Here is a 21,456-nt window from a genome sequence, read left to right on the forward strand (position 1 = left end):
CATGCATTTCAAATACTGCGCATAATCTAATGGTGAACAGTCTGGCCCTATGAAAGGATACTGAACACACAGCCGTCGTATGTTGGCATGGCAACCTTTTATTAAAAATAAGCTCATAGCTGTGTAGAAAACCACAAACATTTTCATCCAGTCCACTCACAGATACACATATCAATCACACCCCTGGCCCCGCCCTGCCCATATCTAAGGGGTGGGGCTACATGTTTTTGGGCTTGGAGATGACTCCGTCTGGATACCGCTTCCTAAAGCGAGCCACGACATCTGGGTCCAACAGGTGAATACCATCCAGCTGATTACCCAGAGTCACCCTGAGAGAGAAAGGGGGAAGGGGGAGGGATCAGAGAGAGGGAGGGGGGGAGTAGAGAGAGAGAAAGAGAGAGATGGTGTTCACACGGTAATACTCAGAAGGTGGAGACAGAGCTTCTTTTTCTCACAAAATGTGAAAAATACAGTAAGGCAAGAACGCAGTACTTATTTCAAAGTACTGTGTTTAACATACACAAATACCACACACACACCTGGACAGTGTTATGAATGCACACACACACATACACACCTGGACAGTGTTATGAATGCACACACACAACCTGGACAGTGTTATGAATGCATGCATGCACACACACACACACACACACACACCTGGACAGTGTTATGAATGCATGCGCACACACACACACACTCACACACACCTGGACAGTGTTATGAATGCACACACACACATACACACCTGGACAGTGTTATGAATGCATGCACACACACAGACACACACCTGGATAGTGTTATGAATGCACACACACACCTGGACAGTGTTATGAATGCATGCGCGCGCGCACACACACACACACGCACACACACACACACACGCACACACACACACCAGTTGGGCTGCACATTGTGAGGTCGGCCGAAGAGCTCGATCTTCCTGGTGCCTGGAGAGAGGCGCTCGATCATCCCGTAGATCTCATCTGGTTTATGACTGGTGGAGCGCACCTGAGAGAGCAGGAAGTTCAATGTGTTTGGGATCACATACTGTACACTAAAACTAGTACACTGTACACTGTACACTAAAACCTGCCACACAGGAAAGGGAGGGAGGGACAGGGAGCGAGAGCGAGAGAATTTCAGGCATTTATAAATCTAAAATGATCATGTTTGACCTCTGACCTCTGCTACAATGACATCACAGTCCAGCCCTCTGTTGAAGCCCTGGGGGTTTCCTTTCACGCCCACCTGGAGAGAGATCAACCACACCTGGTCAAAAGAACCGCAACACACATACACAACATACATACATACATACATACACACACGCACGCGCACGCACACGCGCACGCGCACACACACGCGCGCGCACGCACACACACACACACACACGCACCAGGCAGTGCTCCTTGCCGTGATTGAGCCAGTGGCCAGTCCTCCCAGTGCGGATTATTCTCTGGAGCTGATTCGTCTTCACCCAAATAATCTCATCCACACGCTCATACCTGTGGGGGAGAGGGGGGAGGGAGACAGAGAGAGAGAGGGACAGAGGAAATTTGAGGGACAATGGTTGACAATTTAATTTTTAATTTATTATTAGTAACTTGTTTTCTTTTTTGGCATTATTATGCTTATTATTGTGTTGTTTGTTGTTATACAGTATATACAGTAATTGTTTTGTCCAATTTATGTTCTAATTCATTCTCTAATCTATTTCTGTATTTCTGTATGTATTTCATGCCAATAATGCATTTTGAATTTCAGAGAGAGAGAGTCACTGTCAATAATGCCAGTTAAGGTATTGGTGAAATGCATGATGGTTAGCCTGGTTTTCCCAGCACAACAGAATTTCACAAAAGCACTTTCTGTAACGTTTGATAAATGACAAAAGTTTAACTTGGTTACATCAGAACCACAATACACATAGCATGCAGACTGAAGTGATAGTGGTGAGCGCTGGCTTTAGGGAGTAAAAGCACACTAACCCCCACAGGCTTAGACACTCCCTGCCCAGCTCCATAGCCCTGCAGAGGGGGGGGGGACAGAGAGACATGAGATCAAACACTGGCTGCTCTAATAAACACATGCAACCCAGTTCATCATAACAGATTATTAGATTATTTATCTGTGAAGATTATTGATCAGAAGAGACTAATGATCAGAGGAGAATACTGATCAGTTGAGTATATTGATCAGTGGAGAATATTGATCAGTACAGATTATTGATCAGTAGAGATTATTGATCAATAGAGATTAATCATCAGTAGAGAATATTGATCAGTAGAGATTATTGATCAGTAGAGATTAATGATCAATGGAGAATATTGATCAGTAGAGATGAATGATTAGTGGAGAATACTGATCAGTAGAGATGAATGATCAATGGAGATTATTGATCAGTAGAGATTAATGATCAGTGGAGATTATTGATCAGCAGAGATTAATGATCAATGGAGATTATTGATCAGTAGAAGTGATCGGGGTGCTGGTACCGGCCAGTGACCCAGAGGAACAGGAAGCCCTCGTCCTGCAGGATGGGGATGTTGAGTTTCCTCATTTCGTCGTCAGTCAGGGTCCCGTACGGTAGCTCCATGTGGATGTCCCAGGGTGGGTCGGCCATCACCACCGCAAACTTCCCCAGGATCGACACGTCCAGGTAGCGGATATCACAGCAGATCCACTGCCAGAGAGAATTCTGTCACCACAGCAACACAGGCCCCACCCACCACAGCAACACAGGCCCCACTCACCACAGCACCGCAAGCCCCACCCACCACAGCAACACAGGCCCCACCCACCGCAGCATCGCAAGCCCCACCCACCGCAGCAACACAGGCCCCACCCACCACAGTACTGCAGGCTCTGCCCCCCTCAGGTTCTCACCCCAACCCACACTCTCCACATCAACAGCCACTCATTCTCTCTCTCGCCCCCCCTCACCTGCGAGGGGAAGAGTTTTCCCACGTTGCTGTCTGTGTGGGCCCCATGCAGGCCCAGCTCGGTGGTGCCCACCTGCGGCCCCAGGGGCCCCCCCTCCGTGTCAGGGGGGCAGTCGATCTCGTAGTGCACGTACTTGCACATGTCCATGTGGAAGCAGGTGTTGAGGAAGGAGCAATCTCCCAGGCTCTCATCTGTGTGCTTGTTAATGATGCGCCTGCACAACAACCAACCAATCACAGGGGCTCACAAAGGTCATGTGATGTAGTGGCACCAATGAGATGATGGGGACGTGAGGGGGGGCTGACCGGAAGTGCAGTTTGGTGCAGGGCTGGGGCGTGTCTCCGGACCGCACACACTCCTCCTTGGTCCCGTGGTCGCAGAACTCCTGGACCTGGGCGCGGCCGCGGGACCGGAACTTCTCCACGATGGACTGCTCCTTCGCCGTGCTGGTGTTCAGCAGCTCCAGAATCTCCCGGCTCACCTGAGGAGAACACCACACTGCTCACAGATCACACCTCACTGCTCACAGATCACACCACACTGCTCACAGATCACACCACACTGCTCACAGATCACACCACACTGCTCACAGATCACACCACACTGCTCACAGCTCACTGCTCACAGATCACACCGCACTGCTCACAGATCACACCACACTGCTCACAGATCACTGCTCACAGATCACACCTCACTGCTCACAGATCACACCACACTGCTCACAGATCACACCACACTGCTCACAGCTCACACCACACTGCTCACAGATCACACCACACAGTTCACAGCTCACACCACACTGCTCACAGCTCACACCACACAGTTCACAGCTCACACCACACTGCTCACAGATCACACCACACTGCTCACAGATCACACCGCACTGCTCACAGATCACACCACACTGCTCACAGCTCACACCACACTCCTCACAGATCACACCACACTCCTCACAGATCACACCACACAGCTCACAGATCACAGCTCACAGATCACACCACCCACCTCACAGATCACACCACACAGCTCACAGATCACAGCTCACACCACACTGCTCACAGATCACAGCGAGACCCAGGGGGGGTGGGACCCTGGGGGGCGAGACTCTGGGGGGGGCGGGACCCTGAGGGACAGGACCCTGGGGGGCAGGGTGTGGACTGCTGTCCTACCTTCTTGCTCTGCTGCTCCTTGGTGGACTGCTGGTTGAGCAGGCTCTCGATCTCCATGTCCAGGTGGGATGTCTGGCTCTTACTGGCCCGGCCCTTTTTATCAGCCCCGCCCCCTCCTCCCACCTTCCAATCAGAGGGCCCAAGCAGCTGGGAGGAGGGTGGAGCCAGAGAGATGGAAGAGGGTGCTGGGGGTGAAGAGGGGGCAGGAAGGGAGGGGGAGGAGCCAGGAGCTCTTTTGTGATGTGATTGGTCCTCCCCTTTCCTCTTGACACCACTCCTCTGCGCCGGAGCGCCGCCCCCAATCATGGCCCAGAGTTTTGTGTGGTCGACGGAGGTGACGAGCGTGGAGGGCGGGGCAGAGCTGGGCGTGGCGACAGAGGGCTGCCGCACCTCGATCAGCTCCTGCGCGGAGAACTTGAGCAGTAGACTCTGTATGCAGACATGGGAGACTGCAGCCTCAGGCTGAGACACACAGGGAGAAGCAGAGGAACACACACATAAGAACTACATATCCCACAGCACTCTTATGCACCATCCCGTTTCAGTACACCGCTTTCCCCTTCATAAGCTTTGCCACATCAGATGCAAACTGACCCTGCCAATAAAGCGCTGGTGAAGGGATGAAGGTGTGTTCGATATGAGCTTCCCTAGGCGGAGCTATCACAAGCCCCCTCCCACCATGGGCGGCGCTATGACCAGCCCCTCCCTCCATGGGCGGCGCTATGACCAGCCCCTCCCTCCATGGGCGGCGCTACGACCAGCCACTCCCTCCATGGGCGGCGCTATGACCAGCCCCTCCCTCCATGGGCGGCGCTACGACCAGCCACTCCCTCCATGGGCGGCGCTATGACCAGCCCCTCCCTCCATGGGCGGCGCTATGACCAGCCCCTCCCTCCATGGGCGGCGCTACGACCAGCCACTCCCTCCATGGGCGGCGCTATCACAAGCCCCTCCCTTCATGGGTGGAGTTATGTCCAGCCCCTGCCTACCTGGGCGAAGCTTTGAGCAGTTCCACACATGAATTCACACATTTCCCACAGACACACTACAATCAAGCACACTCACACACACACACACACACAGACACAGATACACCCTCTCTCTCTCTCACTCACTCACACACACACACACACACACACACACACACACTCACTCACTCACTCACTCACTCACTCACTCACTCACTCACTCACTCACTCACTCTCACTCACACTCACTCACACTCACTCACACTCACTCACACTCACTCACTCACACTCACTCACACTCACACTCACAGTGCTCAGCTGGGTGGTGATGGTGAGCGAGTCTGTTGGGAGCGAGAGGCTCAGCTCTGACAGGTATCCCAGAAGCCTCCTCTCCAGTTCTGGGTCAGGGGGGCGCTCTGCTTGGGGAGTGCTCTGGAGGGCTGGGCCGGGACTGTCACTGCGCGTGGACCCCCCCTCCACAGACCCCACCTCTGCACAGAGAAGCACAGTACATTAACACTGCACTGAGAGAGAGGGTTAATACAGTATATACACACTGCACACTACAGTACATTAACACTGCACTGAGAGAGAGGGTTAATACAGTATATACACACTGCACACTACAGTACATTAACACTGCACTGGGAGAGGGGGTTTATACAGTACATTAACACTGCACTGAGAGAGAGGGTTAATACAGTATATACACACTGCACACTACAGTACATTAACACTGCACTGAGAGAGGTTTAATACAGTATATACACACTGCACACTACAGTACATTAACACTGCACTAAGAGAGAGGTTTAATACAGTATATACACACTGCACACTATAGTACATTAACACTGCACTGAGAGAGAGAGAGTGAGGGTTAATACAGTATATACACACTGCACACTATAGTACATTAACACTGTACTGGGGGAGAGGGTTAATACAATACACACTGCACTGAGAGCGGGTAAATATAGTATATACACACTGCAGTACATTAGCACTGCACCGTAGACTCGTTGTAGATGCAGCGTTACGGCAGTAACTCGTCAGTTAGCGTTACCTATGCCTAGCTGCGTGGGGTCCTTGCGGCGTCGCTGCAGCCGCACCCGCAGGGAGTCCAGCTGCTTCTTGTGTGCCTGGATATTGCTCCATGTGTCCGACATGTCGCGGGTGCAGTCACAACAAAGCTGCTGCAATTTCCAGTAGGAAGTGAGATACACGCATTAAGTGCAAAATATTTTAGCTGGCTTGCTAGCTAGCTAGCTAGCTACGGCGCACTGACCCAGTTTTCTCAATGAATCAAAAGAGAGCGTTAGGCGTAGACTAAATTGAAAATAGATAAATATAAAATAACCTTGTTGGCTAGCACAGTAATTTGTTTCTGCGACAGCAGTCTTGTCGTTTGTGAATTCCTTTGGATTTTAAACTATATATTAGCAATGCACTTTTATCGTTTCCAAACTTCCAGCATCCGCCCGGGTGTGTTTTAGAAAAGGACACGTTTCCTGTTTCTAACAGATCACTTCCGGAAGCTCCAGTGCTACACTATGGCTGTGTCCCAAACCGCATACTTCCATGCTCCGAGTGCACATAGCGAGCATGCCGCCATCTTGGAGTGCGAGTCCAAACCGAAGTTCGGTAGTGCGGAGCACGGATAAAGTACCCGGATGCGCACTCCATTTGATCAAAATTTGAAGTGTGCATCCGTGCATGCTCCGACTGGGAAAAATACCACAATTCCTTTCGCGAAAACGGCCAAAAACAACGGTAATGGTGGATGACAGTCTAGTGTAGGCTACTCTCTCGGATTGGAAACTGAAATCATGTCATAGGAAAATGGTAAACAGGAGTTGGTGTATAAATAAAGTGGTACAGTGTTAATGAACAACGCAATATGTAAAGTATCAGTTGTTTTTATTAGTTTAAAGATATGTACTTTTAACGAGTGTAACGAGCTATATTGAATACATCGGTGCTAATCGTCGGGTCCCGTCTTGAATTATAAACTGCCGTTTTATTCTCGCCACTGCCCATCTTTTCATTTAATTTGAAATACACCCCTTGCCTATGGAGTAGCCACCACAAACATGACCGACTCCATAAATGTTGCCTAACTGAGTACCCAGCGCGAAAGTATACAGCGCGAAAATAATGAAAAAACAGACACGACTGTTTACAATGAAATGGCAACTTTATTATGGGGTTGACAGTACACTGAAAGCTATCCAAACTGCAATTAATATTTTCCAAGCTATCGTTGCCTTCCACTGCTCTTCTGACAGCAAAAAGGAGAATTCAATTGAAGTGGCTAGCTCGCAAAAAGTTGCTGATATTATTAGCCTACTGGTTAGTCTAGAATCTAGATCATAATATTTCAGTAGCCTACTACTACTCAGTGTGAGCATCTACCGACCGGGTTCGTTCGGTAGACAGAAAAACATCAGATTTTCAACTGTAGTCTATGTAAAATAGGCGAAATATAAGTAACAACCTGTACCTAGTTATGTAGAAAAAAACGTTCTTGTTATCCTCCGGAGGTAATTCTTTCAGTACTTTCGCGATTTTCGCCCAGTGCTAGCTTTAGTTGCTACGGGGACATGTATCTGCCACTGCATAGAGATTCATGGAACTTGTCTTTACTTGAGATCATATTGTAGAAGTGTCCCGTCTTGTGTATTTCAGGTTAATATGAAAAAGGCTGGTCCCTACTAGCATTTCTAGCGATCCGTTACATATTCACAGTTGTAACCCAAGTAGCAGGAAGCAAAATAGCCATTAAGAAGAAGCGACATTTGCACTACTTAATGTTCGCGATTATGGAATTAATTAGAATATCAATATAACTAAAATGTATATGTATTAAGTAAGATTTTTTCCCATTTAGACAGTTATGTGTAATTTTTACAAGACTTGCATTTAAATAGGTAACGGAGTCCAGTCCGCTTGATTAAATATGAAATAAATGCGGTAGGATTTCAGATGGTCGATAATATGCCCTCACTCTCACGTTATTCCCCTCAGGTTTATTACCGAAATTTTACCGATAGTTACGGCAAAGGTTAAAGGTTATGGGTCAGATGTCGTCACGAAGTGCATCCCACTCATTTAACTGTTTCTCCGTGCTACTGCACTTCCATGGTTCGGAGTGCATAGTCCCAAGCATTGCCTGGAGTGCGTATTCCGGAGCACGGTAGTGTGGAGCATGGAAGTTTGCGGTTTGGGACACAGCCTAGGGTGCTACAGCGCCTCAGCGCCAAGTGCTGGCGATGATGAGGAAGGACTACGGTGGCTCTGAAGTACAAAACAAAAAGAAAACGCAAAAACAAAAACTTTCGGCCCAGGGGTGCAGATGCAACATACAAAAACAAAAACATGCAGCCTTGAAGTGCAAAACACAAATACAAAAAGAAAATGCAAAAACAAAAAGGAGCAGCCCTGAGGTGCAAAACACAAACATACAAAAACAAAAACGTGCAGCCCTGAAGTGCAGTGTTGCACTGTTGCACTTTGGGGCTACTAATTTTTGTTTTGTATGTTGCATATGCACCTCAGGGCAGCTAGTTTTTGTATGTTTGTGTTTTGCACCTCAGGGCTGCTCCTTTTCGTTTTTGCAATTTTTTTTAATATTTGTGTTTTGCACTTCAGAGCCACCGTAAAGGACAGTATATGCGGGTAGTGTATAGAGACCTCAAAAGCTTCTTACATTTGAAATCGCAATCCGTGTACTTGCAAAATAATTTAAATAACCTACAGGCGCTGACTGAACTATACAGCCCTTTAGTCACTCTCTTAAGCGCTGCTCTTTTCTAGCCAGTTGGAAACACCGTTTTAGCTGCTGCTGCAGACATAATTTACAGGGTGAATTGTGTGCATGTGTTATCGCTCATACTTTTTTGATATATGCAATATGCATGCATATGCAATCCATGCTAAACGATTGTACTGCATTGTCAGACACGTTAGATTTACAGTAAATTGGTGCTGTTAAAGGATCATATGTATGTATATTATTGCTGTAATCACTGTTACCGTTGTTATTATGATTGATTATCACACTTTGACAATATTTACTTCGAAGTATGTCATGCCAATCAAGCAATTTAAATTTGAGTGCAGTTTTTATTCTCGCCGGCAGATGGCAGATATCTAGCCGTTTGGTAGGTAACTCCATCCGCGAGAGACGAAGGTCCGTCCGCTCTTGCTGTCACCCAGTGAAGATGGCGGACACAGAGGTGGAGAGTGAGTCGAAAACGGCCGATAACGATGATTTTCAGACTCTGAAGGTACTTACATTTACAGTGTTGCGACGTGCAGTCTTCTATCAGCTCTGGAGTTATATACGGTATATGCATTTGTTTGATCCGTGTGTTATTGCCTGCTTATTTATTTTATAGAAATGGTTTTGCATTGTTTCTCTATAGCTACTCCTCTCAATTGTTAACCAGCTGTCCAAACCAGCTATGTATTGTGCGGACGCGTTACTATAACAACCTCGTTAGCTTGCTTGCTGGTTATCACTGACTTGCATTTTTACTGAAAGGGACGCTGGCCTAACATTGTAACTTTAGGTAACGTTATGTAGACACATAACGAAATTACTCTTCTCCATTAACAGATTTATTTGCTTGTGGACGAAGTTGCATCGATTTAGTGATAGGCTATTTTCTTTATAGCCAGTTCGCTAATTCCAAGCTAAACTCTAGCTTTAATTAAGAATCTGAACGCTAAACTCAGAGGTCCACACGGACCAGAGCCGTTGTGCTGCTGTGTCCTACACCGCTCTCTTTTGTCGATGTTTTGATCTCTAATCTTTGATCTCTAATCTTCTAAAAATTAAATTGTTGGTGTGAACACCCGGTCTTTCAGTTAAGAGTGTACTACAAAAAATAGTGTTGAGATCGTATGTGGAGATCGAGGTTTAGGTATGCCTGTGCAGTCGGATAGCAACACAGACGGGAGGGAGGGTATCCCGTTGCCGGAGATCTGGTCCTCTTCGGGCGTTGTCACTAGGGTTACTGAGACGCGGGCGGGGAGACTCTAAATGACATACCTGCGGTTTCTACGAGTTAACTGAAAGTGAGAAATGTGCGCGCGGTGGAGGTGTTGTATTGGGGTCTGATGTACTGAGTTGCTTTGCAGATAAAGACTGCCCCTCCCGTTGTCTTCGTCCTCACACCATTGGGACGGCACCTGAGTAGGGTGGGGCAAAAGCCTGCGTCCAGTGCCCTGTGTTTATTGGAGGAAAATATTATTGGGTGGGGTGGGGGGTGGAATCCCTAGCTAACAGAGGAAGCAACAACGCCTAAGGCAGTGGTAACCAAGCCTGTTCCTGGAGATCAACTTGGTTTTCATTTCAACCTTAATTTGGCAAGTCTGATTCTAGTAATGAACAGCTTAATGAGATTTCTGGCTGTTGAATGAGATATGATTTTGTTAGGGTTGGAGTGAAAACCTGCAGGATGGTAGGCTAACAGGTTTTCGGTCAATTTGAGAGCCCAGGAAAGGCCCTTCTTTGGCACAATATTTGCCGTTTGGATTAACCTTTCCCCTTTAAACAGACATAAACAGGTTTACATAGATTTAATTTAAGAGATTTTCTTGTGTAGTATCGTACATAGGTGCTCTCAGCTGAATGAAACTAATCGAGAGCAGAAAGACTTGGGACAGTGTGTTTAGCAGGAAGGTCTTTTAAAGGGACAATGTGTTTAGCAGTGAGGTCTTTTAAAGAGACAATGTGTTTAGCAGTGAGGTCTTTTAAAGAGACAATGTGTTTAGCATTGAGGTCTTTTAAAGGGACAATGTGTTTAGCACTGAGGCCTTTTAAAGAGACAATGTGTTTAGTATTGAGGTCTTTTAAAGGGACAATGTGTTTAGCACTGAGGCCTTTTAAAGGGACAATGTGTTTAGCACTGAGGCCTTTTAAACGGACAATGTGTTTAGCAGCACATTCCAGCTCTGTTGACAGGGTTGTTGGCTAGCCCTGTCTGCAGGAAGTGCTTGAGTCTGGGTGAGCGTAATGTCTCAGGGTCAATATGCCCTCTGTATGACCTTCTCTGCTCTCACTTCCATGCTAACATCAGCGTAAGACATTGTTGCTTGGAAACCATCAGCAAGTTCAGTTGTTTGGGTCACTGAAGCTCCTGGCAGACAGTAGGCCTATTTGTAACTACGTCACTAAGATCTCATGCAGCGAGAATCAGGTAGCCAGGCTTGTCCAGGATCTGCACACAGAGCAGTGCATGCTGGGATGTTGTCTGCTTTAATTAATGAGGGGGGTAATAGATTTATATGCCAATTTTGAGTCTGTGCTACATTTGCACTTAGGCCTTCTCTTTTCTTTTTCCGCACTAAAGTGGGGTGGGGTGTGAAAATGTACACATTCTCACTTATGTAAATATAATCTTAAAACATGTTTAGTGATTAGGTCATTTGAGGTATTACTGTAGATTTGAAGACTGAGTTTCATCTTATTTCTCAGAAATCTGGAAGCCAAATAAGGAACTGTTGCTAAGCAATTTCTTGGGCAACCAGGCAACCATAAAGAGCCAAAGTGGCTTAGCATTAGCCTAATACCTACAGTATGTTCTGTGTTTTGGAAAAAAATAGGCTGTTACCATGGATGTGACATTGCTCACTCACTCTGGAACAGAGTGTATTTGTGCAAGCTGTTCTTAGGGCCATTTTACACATGAACTTTTGATCAAGTGTTTCTACAATTCAAAAGAAAATGGGTTTGTTTTGAGCTGTATGTGGATCATGACCTATATTTAACTCAGTATTAATATACTGTAGTGTGCAGTGTGTATATACTGTATTAACCTCCTCTCTCAGTGCAGTGATAATGTTCAGTAGTGTGCAGTCAGTGAGTGCGCACATATATTAAGTCACTCTTTGCAGTGTTAATTTCTCTCTGTTCTATAGGAACTTGTGGACCAGCTCTATTATTTCAGGGACCACTATTTTGAAACACACAGTGTGGAGGATGCTGTGAGGAAGCAGAATGATGTCACGTTGGAAATGGAGAAGATTCTGAAGAGACTGGAAGAGAAAGAAGGTGGGACTCCAGTCACCAATATAGCCCTCTCACACACACCATCTCTCTTTCTCTCTCTCACACACACACTCACACTCATCTCTTTCTCCCTCACACACACTCACACACATCTCTCTTTCTCTCTCACACACACTCATCTCTGTCTCACACACTCACATTTTCACATTGTCTTTCAATTCAATAATGCTTTATTGGCATGACTGTAAATTAACGATATTGCCAATGCAATGTCTTGTCTCTCTTCCCTGCACCCCCCCCCCAGAGAGGTACAGACACAGTGCGGAGTTCCTCCTGCTGCGGGGCCGGTGTCTGAGTGTGGCCGCGGGGTTCAGTGTGCAGGCTGAGGAGAGTCTGTCCCGGGCCGTGAAGCTGGACCCGGGGCTGGTGGAGGGCTGGAACACCCTGGGGGAGCAGTACTGGAGGAAGGGGGATCTGATCGGGGCCAAAACCTGCTTTACTGGGGCTCTGCAGCAGGTCTGTCACAGCAGGGGTCCCAGCATACAGTCACACACTCGCACACTCACGCACTCACACCCATAACCTCACAAACTCATGCACTCACACACTCATACAATCACACATTGACACTCACACACCATCATTTATGCATTACAGTATGCTTTTCTGTTAATTTTCAAATGCTTCCCCCATTTTTTCTGTTTGGAATCATAGGCTGCATTGTCCTGCTTGGCTTCCAGCTGCAGTTCTTTTAATCTTTCTTTCTCTCTCCCTCTCCCTCCCCCCCCATTCCTCCCATCCCTCTCTCTCAGTGTAAGAATAAGGTGTCCCTGCGCAGCCTGTCCATGGTGTTGCGGCAGCTGCCAGGAGGGGGCGCTGAGGAGCAGGGGCAGAGGGTGCTGGAGAGTGTGGATATGGCTCGTCAGGCCGTGCAGCTCGACGTCACTGACGGCATGTCCTGGTGTGAGTCTGCCGGAGGAGAGGGCTATCTGGGGCAGTTTGGTGGTAGATCTGGGGCAGTTTGGTGGTAGATTTGGGGGCAGGTTGGTGGTAGATTTAGGGTAGTTTGGTGGTAGATTTGGGGTAGTTTGGTTGTAGATTTGGGGGCTGATTGGTGGTGGATTTGGGGAAGTTTTGTGGTGGATTTGGGGTAGTTTTGGGCAGGTTTATGGGTAGCTTGACGATGTGTTTTTCAGATGTACTGGGGAACGCCTACATCTCCCTCTTCTTCACCAGTGGACAGAACCCCCAGGTTTCACAGCAGGCAATGAGTGCCTATGCACAGGCTGTGAGTACTTTCACACACGCACACACTCACACACTCTCACACACGCATACAGACTATTTACACAAACAGACTGAGTATTCACACACACACACTCAGAATCTGACCTCCTCTCTGTGCTGCAGGAGAAAGTGGACATAACCGCCTCGTCCAACCCTGACTTACACTTCAACAGAGCCACGGTAACACTGCCCCCTTATTCCTCTCTCACTCCCTCTCTCCCCCATGCCCTTCTCATCACCCTCTTATCAAACTCATCCTTCTTTCTCCCCATCCCTCTCTCCCTCATCTTCTCTCAATCATCTTTCTCCCCTCATCCCTCACTCAGTCCCTCTCTCCTCATCCCCTTCTGATCACCCTCATCCCTCTCTCATTACCCTCTCATCACCCTCATCCTTCTTTCCCCCCTATCCCTCTGTCTGTCATCTCTCTCCCTCATCCTTCTCTCCCTCTCTCCTTTCAGAGTCATGGCTGAGTGCTTCCTGTCTCTGAGTTCTCTCTGCTGTGTTCAAGGTTACAGTCATTCTGGTTGGTTATTCTGACAGGGTACAGTTCTGACAGTAATCCTCCAGCAGAGGCAGGTTCTGGTGAAAACCACAGTCAGTGTGTGACGGAACAAGATTATTTGTGTAGAGCACGATTTTAATCTAATTTTGAATCGCAGGACTGCCAGACAGGTCCTGAGGAACTGCAAACTTGTTGGTCTAACGGTGGAATAGTGCTTGGCCTTCTCAACCTGACTTTCCCATTGCTGAGTTTGTATTAAACTCTTTCCTGTCGCTGTGAATCTAAAATGTGCTGTACTGTGGCACCTTTGAGCAGAAGCTGGTCTGTGTCTTTCAGCTCTTCCAGTATGAAGAGATGTACGGGTCAGCGCTGGCCGGGTTCAGCCGGGCCGCAGCCCTGGATCCAGCCTGGGCAGAACCTCCAGAGAGAGAGAGACAGCTGCTGGACTACCTGGAGCGGTTGACCATCCTCATCAGCAATAAGGCATGCTGGGACTGGAGGGCACTCACACCTGCAGCGATGCATTGAGGCTCTTGTGCTGTGCCTGCAGTGACTCTTAACATCCGCACCCTCTGCCTCCTCCCTCACTCCTTCCTCCCTCTATCTGTCCCTCTTTCCATCCCTTCCTCCCCTCCCCCCTCTCCATCTCCCTCCCTCTCTCTGTGCAGGGTAAGGTGAAAGCGCGCAGGCTGAGGTCGATGTTGTCGTCTCTATGCCCGTCTGCACTGGGCCCCTGCTCCTCCCCGCAGTTCCGCTCCCCTGCAGGCCGCGTGGGAAGCCTGGAGCCCCGGTGCCTGTCTGCCCTGGCTCACGGCCTCAACCCTGGGGCAGCTGCACTGGGGAAGGTGGTGTTCAGCCTTGCTCCAGAGGGACGCATGGCCTTGTGAGTGCATTACATCACGTCGCCGCTCTTTGTGATTGGTACTCTCCAGTGAAGAGTCAGGCCTCTTACTGGGAAGTGTGCGGTTGTAAGGCTGGTTCTCTGTCGCCGGCAGCACCTTTGGGATGGTGGACGGTGAGGAGAACTGCTGTGCGGTGATGGTCTACAACACAGCCGACAGCTGGGGCGTCCTGATCGGTGACACTGTGGTCATCCCCGAACCGCAGGTCAAACGACACAGTGTCACACACAACGGGCAGGTCAGCATCCGCACGTGCACACTGGATTAAACGCACACAATATATATATAACCCTAACCCTACACCTTGCTGTCCTATTTGTACGTTTAGAAGAACACACTGCTCCGTTTGTCCTCCTCACCATCTCTCTCCCTCTCCCTCCCTCCCTCCCCTGCAGTCATTTGACTTCCGCAGTATCCGTGTCGACTCTCCGTTGCTCCTCATTGTGAACGGGAAGAAGCAGGCTGCCCGAAGCCAGACCGCCGCCTCCGTCAGTTACAGACCACAGAGCGAGTGAGGGGGCGGGGCTCCCAGCCCCAGAGCGAGTGAGGGGGCGGGGCTCCCAGCCCCAGAGTGAGTGAGGGGGCGGGGCTCCCAGCCCCAGAGTGAGTGAGGGGGCGGGGCTCCCAGCCCCAGAGTGAGTGAGGGGGCGGGGCTCCCAGCCCCAGAGTGAGTGAGGGGGCGGGGCTCCAGGACCCAGAGTGAGTGGGACAGGGTTGGGGGGCTTCTGAGGGGGTGGGGCTCCAGAGTGACTTGGGGGTGGTGGAAAATGGGGGGTGTTTGCAGGGGGGTTTGTTTTGAAATGGTATAGTAAGCCAGATCATAACGGAGGAAAGTGTGAGAGGGGCAAATGGATAGGGAGAGGGGGAGGCCCGCAGGAGAGGAAGAGGAGGGGCCACAGGAGAGGCTGAGTGAAACCTCTGAGATGGATACTGGGACAAAGTGAGTGAAAAAGGGGTGGAAGGCAGAGGGAGATATAGACTGAATGAAGAGAGTAAAGCAGTGTACATTTTGTTTTTATATTCTTTTTGTAAATATTATTTTTTTGTTTTTGGGGTTGTTTGCTTTTGTATGAAAAGAAGGTTGATGTCTGAATTTTCTTCGGATTAATTAAAAGCCTGTTTCTATTCTGTTTGTCTGTTCCTTAATTTGAAATCTCAGAACTTTAGTGATGACAGAGAGTAAAACAGTAGGAGGAGCCTCTTACTGTTACTGACTGCAGTACTGCCAGCCTCCTCTGCAGATGATGAGTCCCGACAGCTCCACAAACAGGGAGCTAGTCACAAGCCCTAGGGGGCGCTAGAGAGCTCAAGCAACAGGACAGCACCTCAGCATTACTGTGATACGCACACACTGTGGCCATGCTAGCTCTTCTGTAACACAGCTGTAAATGCATCTCAGCCTTTCACTGCTTCATACCTGAGTGTCATACACACTATGGCCCTGTGAAGTGTCTTCAGGTGTAACTCTGGTAACCTTTCTGAGCCCTAAGACTGAGACAGTGAGCACAAAGCAGGCTGAGGAAGAGGAGCACACGAACACGCTTCACAAATCCAGCCTGTATTTGCATAACGCAGCGGAACAGCGCCTGCCTCACTGCTTCCTGGGAAAGGCTCGGGCCTTGGGGTGGGGAGGCGTGCTGAAGTGGAAAAAGCCCCTGGCGTTGTTTGGGTCCAGAGAGGAGAAGAGCCTGTCTCCGTCACAGCCAGGGAACTGGGGGCTGCTGCCGGGAGAGGCTGGTCTGCCCGCCCCTGGGGAGGAGGGAGGCAAACCAGCCCTGCTTTGAGACCACAGGCATTTTTCCACGTTATGTTACAGTAATTACACTGTGTTGTGTTAGTCATTACATTACAGTTATCATATAACATTAGTCATTACATCTATTACAGCATAGCCATTACATGCATAACCATCATATTCCATCCATTACATGGCACATTACAGTAATTATGCTCCATGACATCAAATTTCATGTAATAGGGGGGTTGTTGGTCTGACCTGTGCTGTACTGGGGGGGTGCGACTCGCCCGTCTCTCTCCCCCACCATGTTGCGCAGCCTCAGTGAATCATACAGGCCTTGCAGCTTCTGATACTGTCTGTTCCTCTCCATCAACCGCTCTGACACATCACTGTACTTCCTCTTGTACTCCTCCATCACCTGCAGCACAGACACACAGCACTCACACTAATACACAATCGCCTGCAGCACAGACACACAGCACTCACACTAATACACAATCGCCTGCAGCACAGACACACAGCACTCACACTAATACACAATCGCCTGCAGCACAGACACAGCACTCACACTAATACACAATCGCCTGCAGCACAGACACACAGCACTCACACTAATACACCATCGCCTGCAGCACAGACACACAGCACTCACACTAATACACAATCGCCTGCAGCACAGACACACAGCACTTACACAAATACACCATCACCTGCAGCACAGACACACAGCACTTACACAAATACACCATCACCTGCAGCAGACACACAGCACTCACAGTAATACACCATCACCTGCAGCAGACACATAGCACTTACACACCATCACCTGCAGCACAGACACACAGCACTTACACTAATACACCGTCACCTGCACCACAGACACATAGCACTTACACTAATACACCATAACCTGCAGACACACACCATCACAGCACTATGCTCATTTGTAAGCTGTTCAAGCTGTTCTTGAATTTTTATTTTTGCAAAGTAGTGCAAAAATAAACGGACACGTGATGAAGATGCCGAGCGGACAGAATCGTCCTCCCATTGATCACATGCTTGTTTAAACATTCACAGTAATTGGGAATTTTCTCCAGTGAAATATTGGCATTTAAGAATAAAATCTTGAATGTCATCCAGTCACTACTCTAATTTTTAAATGTTGATCTAATGTTATCTTCTTTGCATACTTTATTGTTCAATTGCAAGTTGTGCAAAATAAATTCAATCCATCAGTATGCTGTGTATCAGGCAGAAACTGCTTCACTCGTTCACTCAGACATGCTTTTCATTGTATTTACTCCATCCATGTTCACTTTCCTTATTGACTCTCACATATTAGATCAACTAATTGCTTTTATAAATGTCTCAATTAGAAACTCAGTTGTACGATCAGCCACTTCACTGTGCTGCTGGAGTGCCTATAGAGTGCCCCCTGGAGGACAACCATAGAAATACAAGTTTAAATCTCTGCAGGTCACCCGGTGGAACAAACTGGTGGCCTTACTTATAATGGGCAGTTATGTGGCGGTACTATGGGGAAGTAACAGGAGCAGAAACAGGACCTTTTTGAGTGAAGTGATCTCCCCTCGCATGGCGTTGAGCTCCAGCTCTCTGGTCTGATTCTGCTGGGCCAGCAGCTTCTCCATCTGTTTCACCTGAGCATCTGCCCGAGAGAGACTGTACTCCTGATACAAGCGCTCCTGCTGCACCTGCAATACACACACACACACACACACACACAGACTGTACTCCTGATACAAGCGCTCCTGCTGCACCTGCAATACACACACACACACACACAGACACACACACACACACACACACAAACTGTACTCCTGATACAAGTGCTCCTGCTGCACCTGCAATGCACACACACACACACACACACACACACGACTTACTCCGAACAACTCTCTGCACTGCAACACACACACACACACACACACACACACACACAGACTGTACTCCTGATACAAGCGCTCCTGCTGCACCTGCAATGCACACACACACACACACACACACAGACTGTACCTATACAGCCTCATGCACTGCAATACACACACACACAGACTGTACTCCTGATACAAGCGCTCCTGCTGCACCTGCAATGCACACACACACACACACACACAGACTGTACTCCTGATACAAGCGCTCCTGCTGCACCTGCAATGCACACACACACACCCACACACACACACACACACACACACACAGCACCTGTACTCCTGATACAAGCGCTCCTGCTGCACCTGCAATGCACACACCCACACACACACACACACACACAGACTGTACTCCTGATACAAGCGCTCCTGCTGCACCTGCAATGCACACACACACACACACACACACACACACAGACTGTACTCCTGATACAAGCGCTCCTGCTGCACCTGCAATGCACACACACACACACACACACACACAGACTGTACTCGAACAAGGCTCCTGCTGCACCTGCAATGCACACACACACACACACACACACACAGACTGTACTCCTGATACAAGCGCTCCTGCTGCACCTGCAATACACACACACACACACACACACACACAGACTGTACTCCTGATACAAGCGCTCCTGCTGCACCTGCAATACACACACACACACACAGACTGTACTCCTGATACAAGCACACACACCTGGTATGTCCAGAAGGCGAGAGCTCGGCCGCTGATGTCCAGTACGGTTTCGGGCCTCAGGCCAGCCAGCACCATGGCCTTGTACTCCTCAGAGGGGGCCAGCTCCGTGCGCACGATGTCCAGCTTCCCCGAGAGCGCTGAGGAGCAGGCGGGACAGATAGCGGGAGAGCGGCTGAACTCACCCGAGCCGTGCTGGTCACAGAACGCGTGCGAGCATGCCGTCACCCAGGCAAAGCCCGTCAGAACCGCCCGACACTTGGGGAAATTACACAGGAGGGAGTCCTCGCACATGGACATGTCTGACAATCACACAGGAGAGCATCAAAATCACACAGGAGAGAGTCAAAATCACACAGGAGAGAGTCAAAATCACACAGGAGAGAGTCAAAATCACACAGGAGAGAGTCAAAATCACACAGGAGAGAGTCCTCACACATGGACATCTCTGAGGGGGGAGACAACACACTATCACAAACATTATGCAAAACACCATATCACACAATCAAACACTACAGGCGCATACATATATATATAAACTAAACACTACACGTATCACATTCACCAACATACACACAATTAGCATGTACAGTAAACATAGCGTCTGTCATTTAGCTGTAACCTGTGATACAACCAGACGTGAATCTTATGAACAGGAATGGCAGGCCCATATTGCTGAGCATTGGGGGCCCCGAGGGCCGAGTTTCGGGAAACAGGATGACAGTGGAAGTCGGTCAGAGGGGATCCATGGGGTTTTCTGTCTAGGTAGGGCCTGCTTAGTCTCTAGAATCGCCTCACACAGCAAAAACAAGTTAAAGCCCAAAAGACAATTTGGACCGTTTTTCGTGGTTGCGTTCTGGCCATCTGTAATAATACACAGACTAACAAAACCATCAGTTTTACTGCAGTCTGGCCCATTCTAGTGAAGCTCAATACGTGCTTCTGTCGCAAGTCACAAATTTATGCTGCGACGCCAGTTTACAATACATTCAGGCAACCATGTAACGCATAAATTAGTGATAATTGTAATAGCCTACTTTTAAGTAAAAAATACAACGTCTGAGCCAATGCTTTGAAAAATCACTGCAACTTTGAAACGGTTTGTTCTTTCAAATGTAAGCCTCTATTTCACTCTTACGCGGAATGACATGAAATGAACGTTCGGTCGAGAAAAAACAACTAACGTTGACTAGCTAGACTATCACAGCTAGCAATCTTAGTTCAAAAGTTGCGCCATATTATAATTTGGCAAAATTACTGAATTCAATAAACATAGCCACTAACAATTTCAACATACAATTATTATAGCTAGCTCAATATGCCTTCTGTAGAGCCTGGACTAACTAAGTTAACGAGCTGGCCAACGGTATGCCTTATGACCGTTATCTTAGCAAGCTAAATAAGCTTAGTTATCTACTACGCATCTAATGATTAGCTTTAGGCATTATGCTACATTAACGAGTCAAATTAATCTAATAGCCTAAAAAATCGCAAGGGCTTAGAAGTTGTTTCATTTACTCTCTAGAATAGCGCACATAAAAAAGACAAATACGTTCGTGAATAAATATAATTTTACCTCTTACCGAGAATACTAAATCACCGTTGCGAAGGTAGTTTGTAATTACGGGGCCTCGGCAGCTCACCTGAATTGAAAAGCCTCGTGCGTTAAATACAAAATTATTTTCTCTGATTGGTGGATCAGACCAACTGAAATCTGTTACGGAGAGGGTGCCAACATGGCTGGCAGTGATGCTGTTATGTGCTTATTCGATATATCACTATACTCTAAGAAACATGGGCAGTAGTCCAAACTTTGTTTCCTTATGCTGGGTGAAACAGATTTGTTGGGGTGTGATAGCATATCTCGCACGCCAGGGAGCGCTATATAGTATTTATCGCTTGCCAGCCAACTTAAACCCTGAATTCTGCTATGGTCTGCAGATCAGCACCAGTAGCCTAGTACAAGAGTCTCTCGAGGAAGTTGAATTGTTGAAAAGTTTCGTGTTGAGTGGAACCCACATTGGTTTTAGACCATGTGAAGGAAATTTCGCTGACAGTTCAGAGTATAGGCTAATCACCTATAATATAGCGGGGTATTTTTAAGGATATAAGCTGTCCTGTATATGAGTAAAGAATAAAGGTGTACTTCATAAACTGTATACTGTGTTTCTCAGGTAATTCATGTCCGGCGCCTTCGTCCACACAAAAATAAACTTTACAAAGCAAGTTATCCTCCTGTCCGCCTATCAGGCATATGTACGAACAAGCTATATTAAA

At 48.1% G+C, this 21,456-nt stretch overlaps 3 protein-coding genes across 9 annotated transcripts; 1 reads left to right on the forward strand and 2 right to left on the reverse strand.

Moving 5' to 3' along the window:
- Nucleotides 1-78: 78 nt before the first annotated feature.
- Nucleotides 79-10,269, reverse strand: mettl3 (methyltransferase like 3). Of its 4 annotated transcripts, none has more exons than XM_064342237.1 (12): nucleotides 10,137-10,269; nucleotides 6,147-6,276; nucleotides 5,390-5,571; nucleotides 4,113-4,574; nucleotides 3,249-3,424; nucleotides 2,944-3,157; nucleotides 2,496-2,683; nucleotides 1,989-2,027; nucleotides 1,400-1,508; nucleotides 1,186-1,251; nucleotides 899-1,011; nucleotides 79-329 (listed from the first exon to the last, which is right to left on the reverse strand). In XM_064342237.1, exons 2-12 carry the CDS (start codon nucleotides 6,247-6,249, stop codon nucleotides 218-220), a joined length of 1,764 nt encoding a protein of 587 aa, XP_064198307.1. In that variant the 5' UTR covers nucleotides 6,250-6,276; nucleotides 10,137-10,269; the 3' UTR covers nucleotides 79-217. The 4 variants fall into 4 exon arrangements, with proteins under 4 accessions (XP_064198307.1, XP_064198305.1, XP_064198304.1 ...); XM_064342235.1 differs by lacking the exon at nucleotides 10,137-10,269 and adding an exon at nucleotides 6,441-6,608; XM_064342234.1 differs by lacking the exon at nucleotides 10,137-10,269 and adding an exon at nucleotides 6,369-6,608.
- Nucleotides 9,222-15,922, forward strand: ttc5 (tetratricopeptide repeat domain 5). 2 transcript variants are annotated; one of them, XM_064342241.1, is made up of 10 exons: nucleotides 9,222-9,369; nucleotides 12,008-12,140; nucleotides 12,403-12,614; nucleotides 12,911-13,061; nucleotides 13,295-13,386; nucleotides 13,509-13,565; nucleotides 14,227-14,373; nucleotides 14,559-14,773; nucleotides 14,886-15,030; nucleotides 15,188-15,922. In XM_064342241.1, the coding sequence occupies exons 1-10, from the start codon at nucleotides 9,304-9,306 to the stop codon at nucleotides 15,305-15,307; spliced, it is 1,338 nt and encodes a 445-aa protein (XP_064198311.1). In that variant the 5' UTR covers nucleotides 9,222-9,303; the 3' UTR covers nucleotides 15,308-15,922. The 2 variants fall into 2 exon arrangements, with proteins under 2 accessions (XP_064198311.1, XP_064198312.1); XM_064342242.1 differs by having other exon boundaries at nucleotides 9,275-9,369; nucleotides 11,984-12,140.
- A 407-nt stretch (nucleotides 15,923-16,329) lies between these two features.
- Nucleotides 16,330-20,969, reverse strand: LOC135258722 (E3 ubiquitin-protein ligase CCNB1IP1). 3 transcript variants are annotated; one of them, XM_064342248.1, is made up of 5 exons: nucleotides 20,823-20,969; nucleotides 19,183-19,481; nucleotides 18,096-18,242; nucleotides 16,789-16,948; nucleotides 16,330-16,541 (listed from the first exon to the last, which is right to left on the reverse strand). In XM_064342248.1, exons 2-5 carry the CDS (start codon nucleotides 19,477-19,479, stop codon nucleotides 16,384-16,386), a joined length of 762 nt encoding a protein of 253 aa, XP_064198318.1. In that variant the 5' UTR covers nucleotides 19,480-19,481; nucleotides 20,823-20,969; the 3' UTR covers nucleotides 16,330-16,383. The 3 variants fall into 3 exon arrangements, with proteins under 3 accessions (XP_064198318.1, XP_064198315.1, XP_064198316.1); XM_064342245.1 differs by having other exon boundaries at nucleotides 20,763-20,862; XM_064342246.1 differs by having other exon boundaries at nucleotides 20,756-20,832.
- Nucleotides 20,970-21,456: the final 487 nt, after the last annotated feature.

Source organism: Anguilla rostrata, chromosome 7 (assembly GCF_018555375.3).
Source record: "Anguilla rostrata isolate EN2019 chromosome 7, ASM1855537v3, whole genome shotgun sequence".
NCBI lineage: Eukaryota > Metazoa > Chordata > Actinopteri > Anguilliformes > Anguillidae > Anguilla > Anguilla rostrata.

Excerpts from the sequence above, each read along its gene's own strand:
- ttc5 (XM_064342241.1), top strand. The coding sequence starts at position 9,304 with ATGGCGGACACAGAGGTGGAGAGTGAGTCGAAAACGGCCGATAACGAT. Across the intron at positions 13,062-13,294 it reads CACTGACGGCATGTCCTGGT|ATGTACTGGGGAACGCCTAC; the intron begins GTGAGTCTGCCG and ends TGTGTTTTTCAG. Across the intron at positions 13,566-14,226 it reads TACACTTCAACAGAGCCACG|CTCTTCCAGTATGAAGAGAT; the intron begins GTAACACTGCCC and ends TGTGTCTTTCAG.
- LOC135258722 (XM_064342248.1), bottom strand. The coding sequence starts at position 19,479 with ATGTCCATGTGCGAGGACTCCCTCCTGTGTAATTTCCCCAAGTGTCGG. Across the intron at positions 18,243-19,182 it reads TCGCCTTCTGGACATACCAG|GTGCAGCAGGAGCGCTTGTA; the intron begins GTGTGTGTGCTT and ends TGTGTATTGCAG. Across the intron at positions 16,949-18,095 it reads AGATCACTTCACTCAAAAAG|GTGATGGAGGAGTACAAGAG; the intron begins GTCCTGTTTCTG and ends TCTGTGCTGCAG.
- mettl3 (XM_064342237.1), bottom strand. The coding sequence starts at position 6,249 with ATGTCGGACACATGGAGCAATATCCAGGCACACAAGAAGCAGCTGGAC. Across the intron at positions 4,575-5,389 it reads TCACCACCCAGCTGAGCACT|CCTGAGGCTGCAGTCTCCCA; the intron begins GTGAGTGTGAGT and ends TGTGTGTCTCAG. Across the intron at positions 2,028-2,495 it reads TTCCTCTGGGTCACTGGCCG|GGCTATGGAGCTGGGCAGGG; the intron begins GTACCAGCACCC and ends CCCCCTCTGCAG.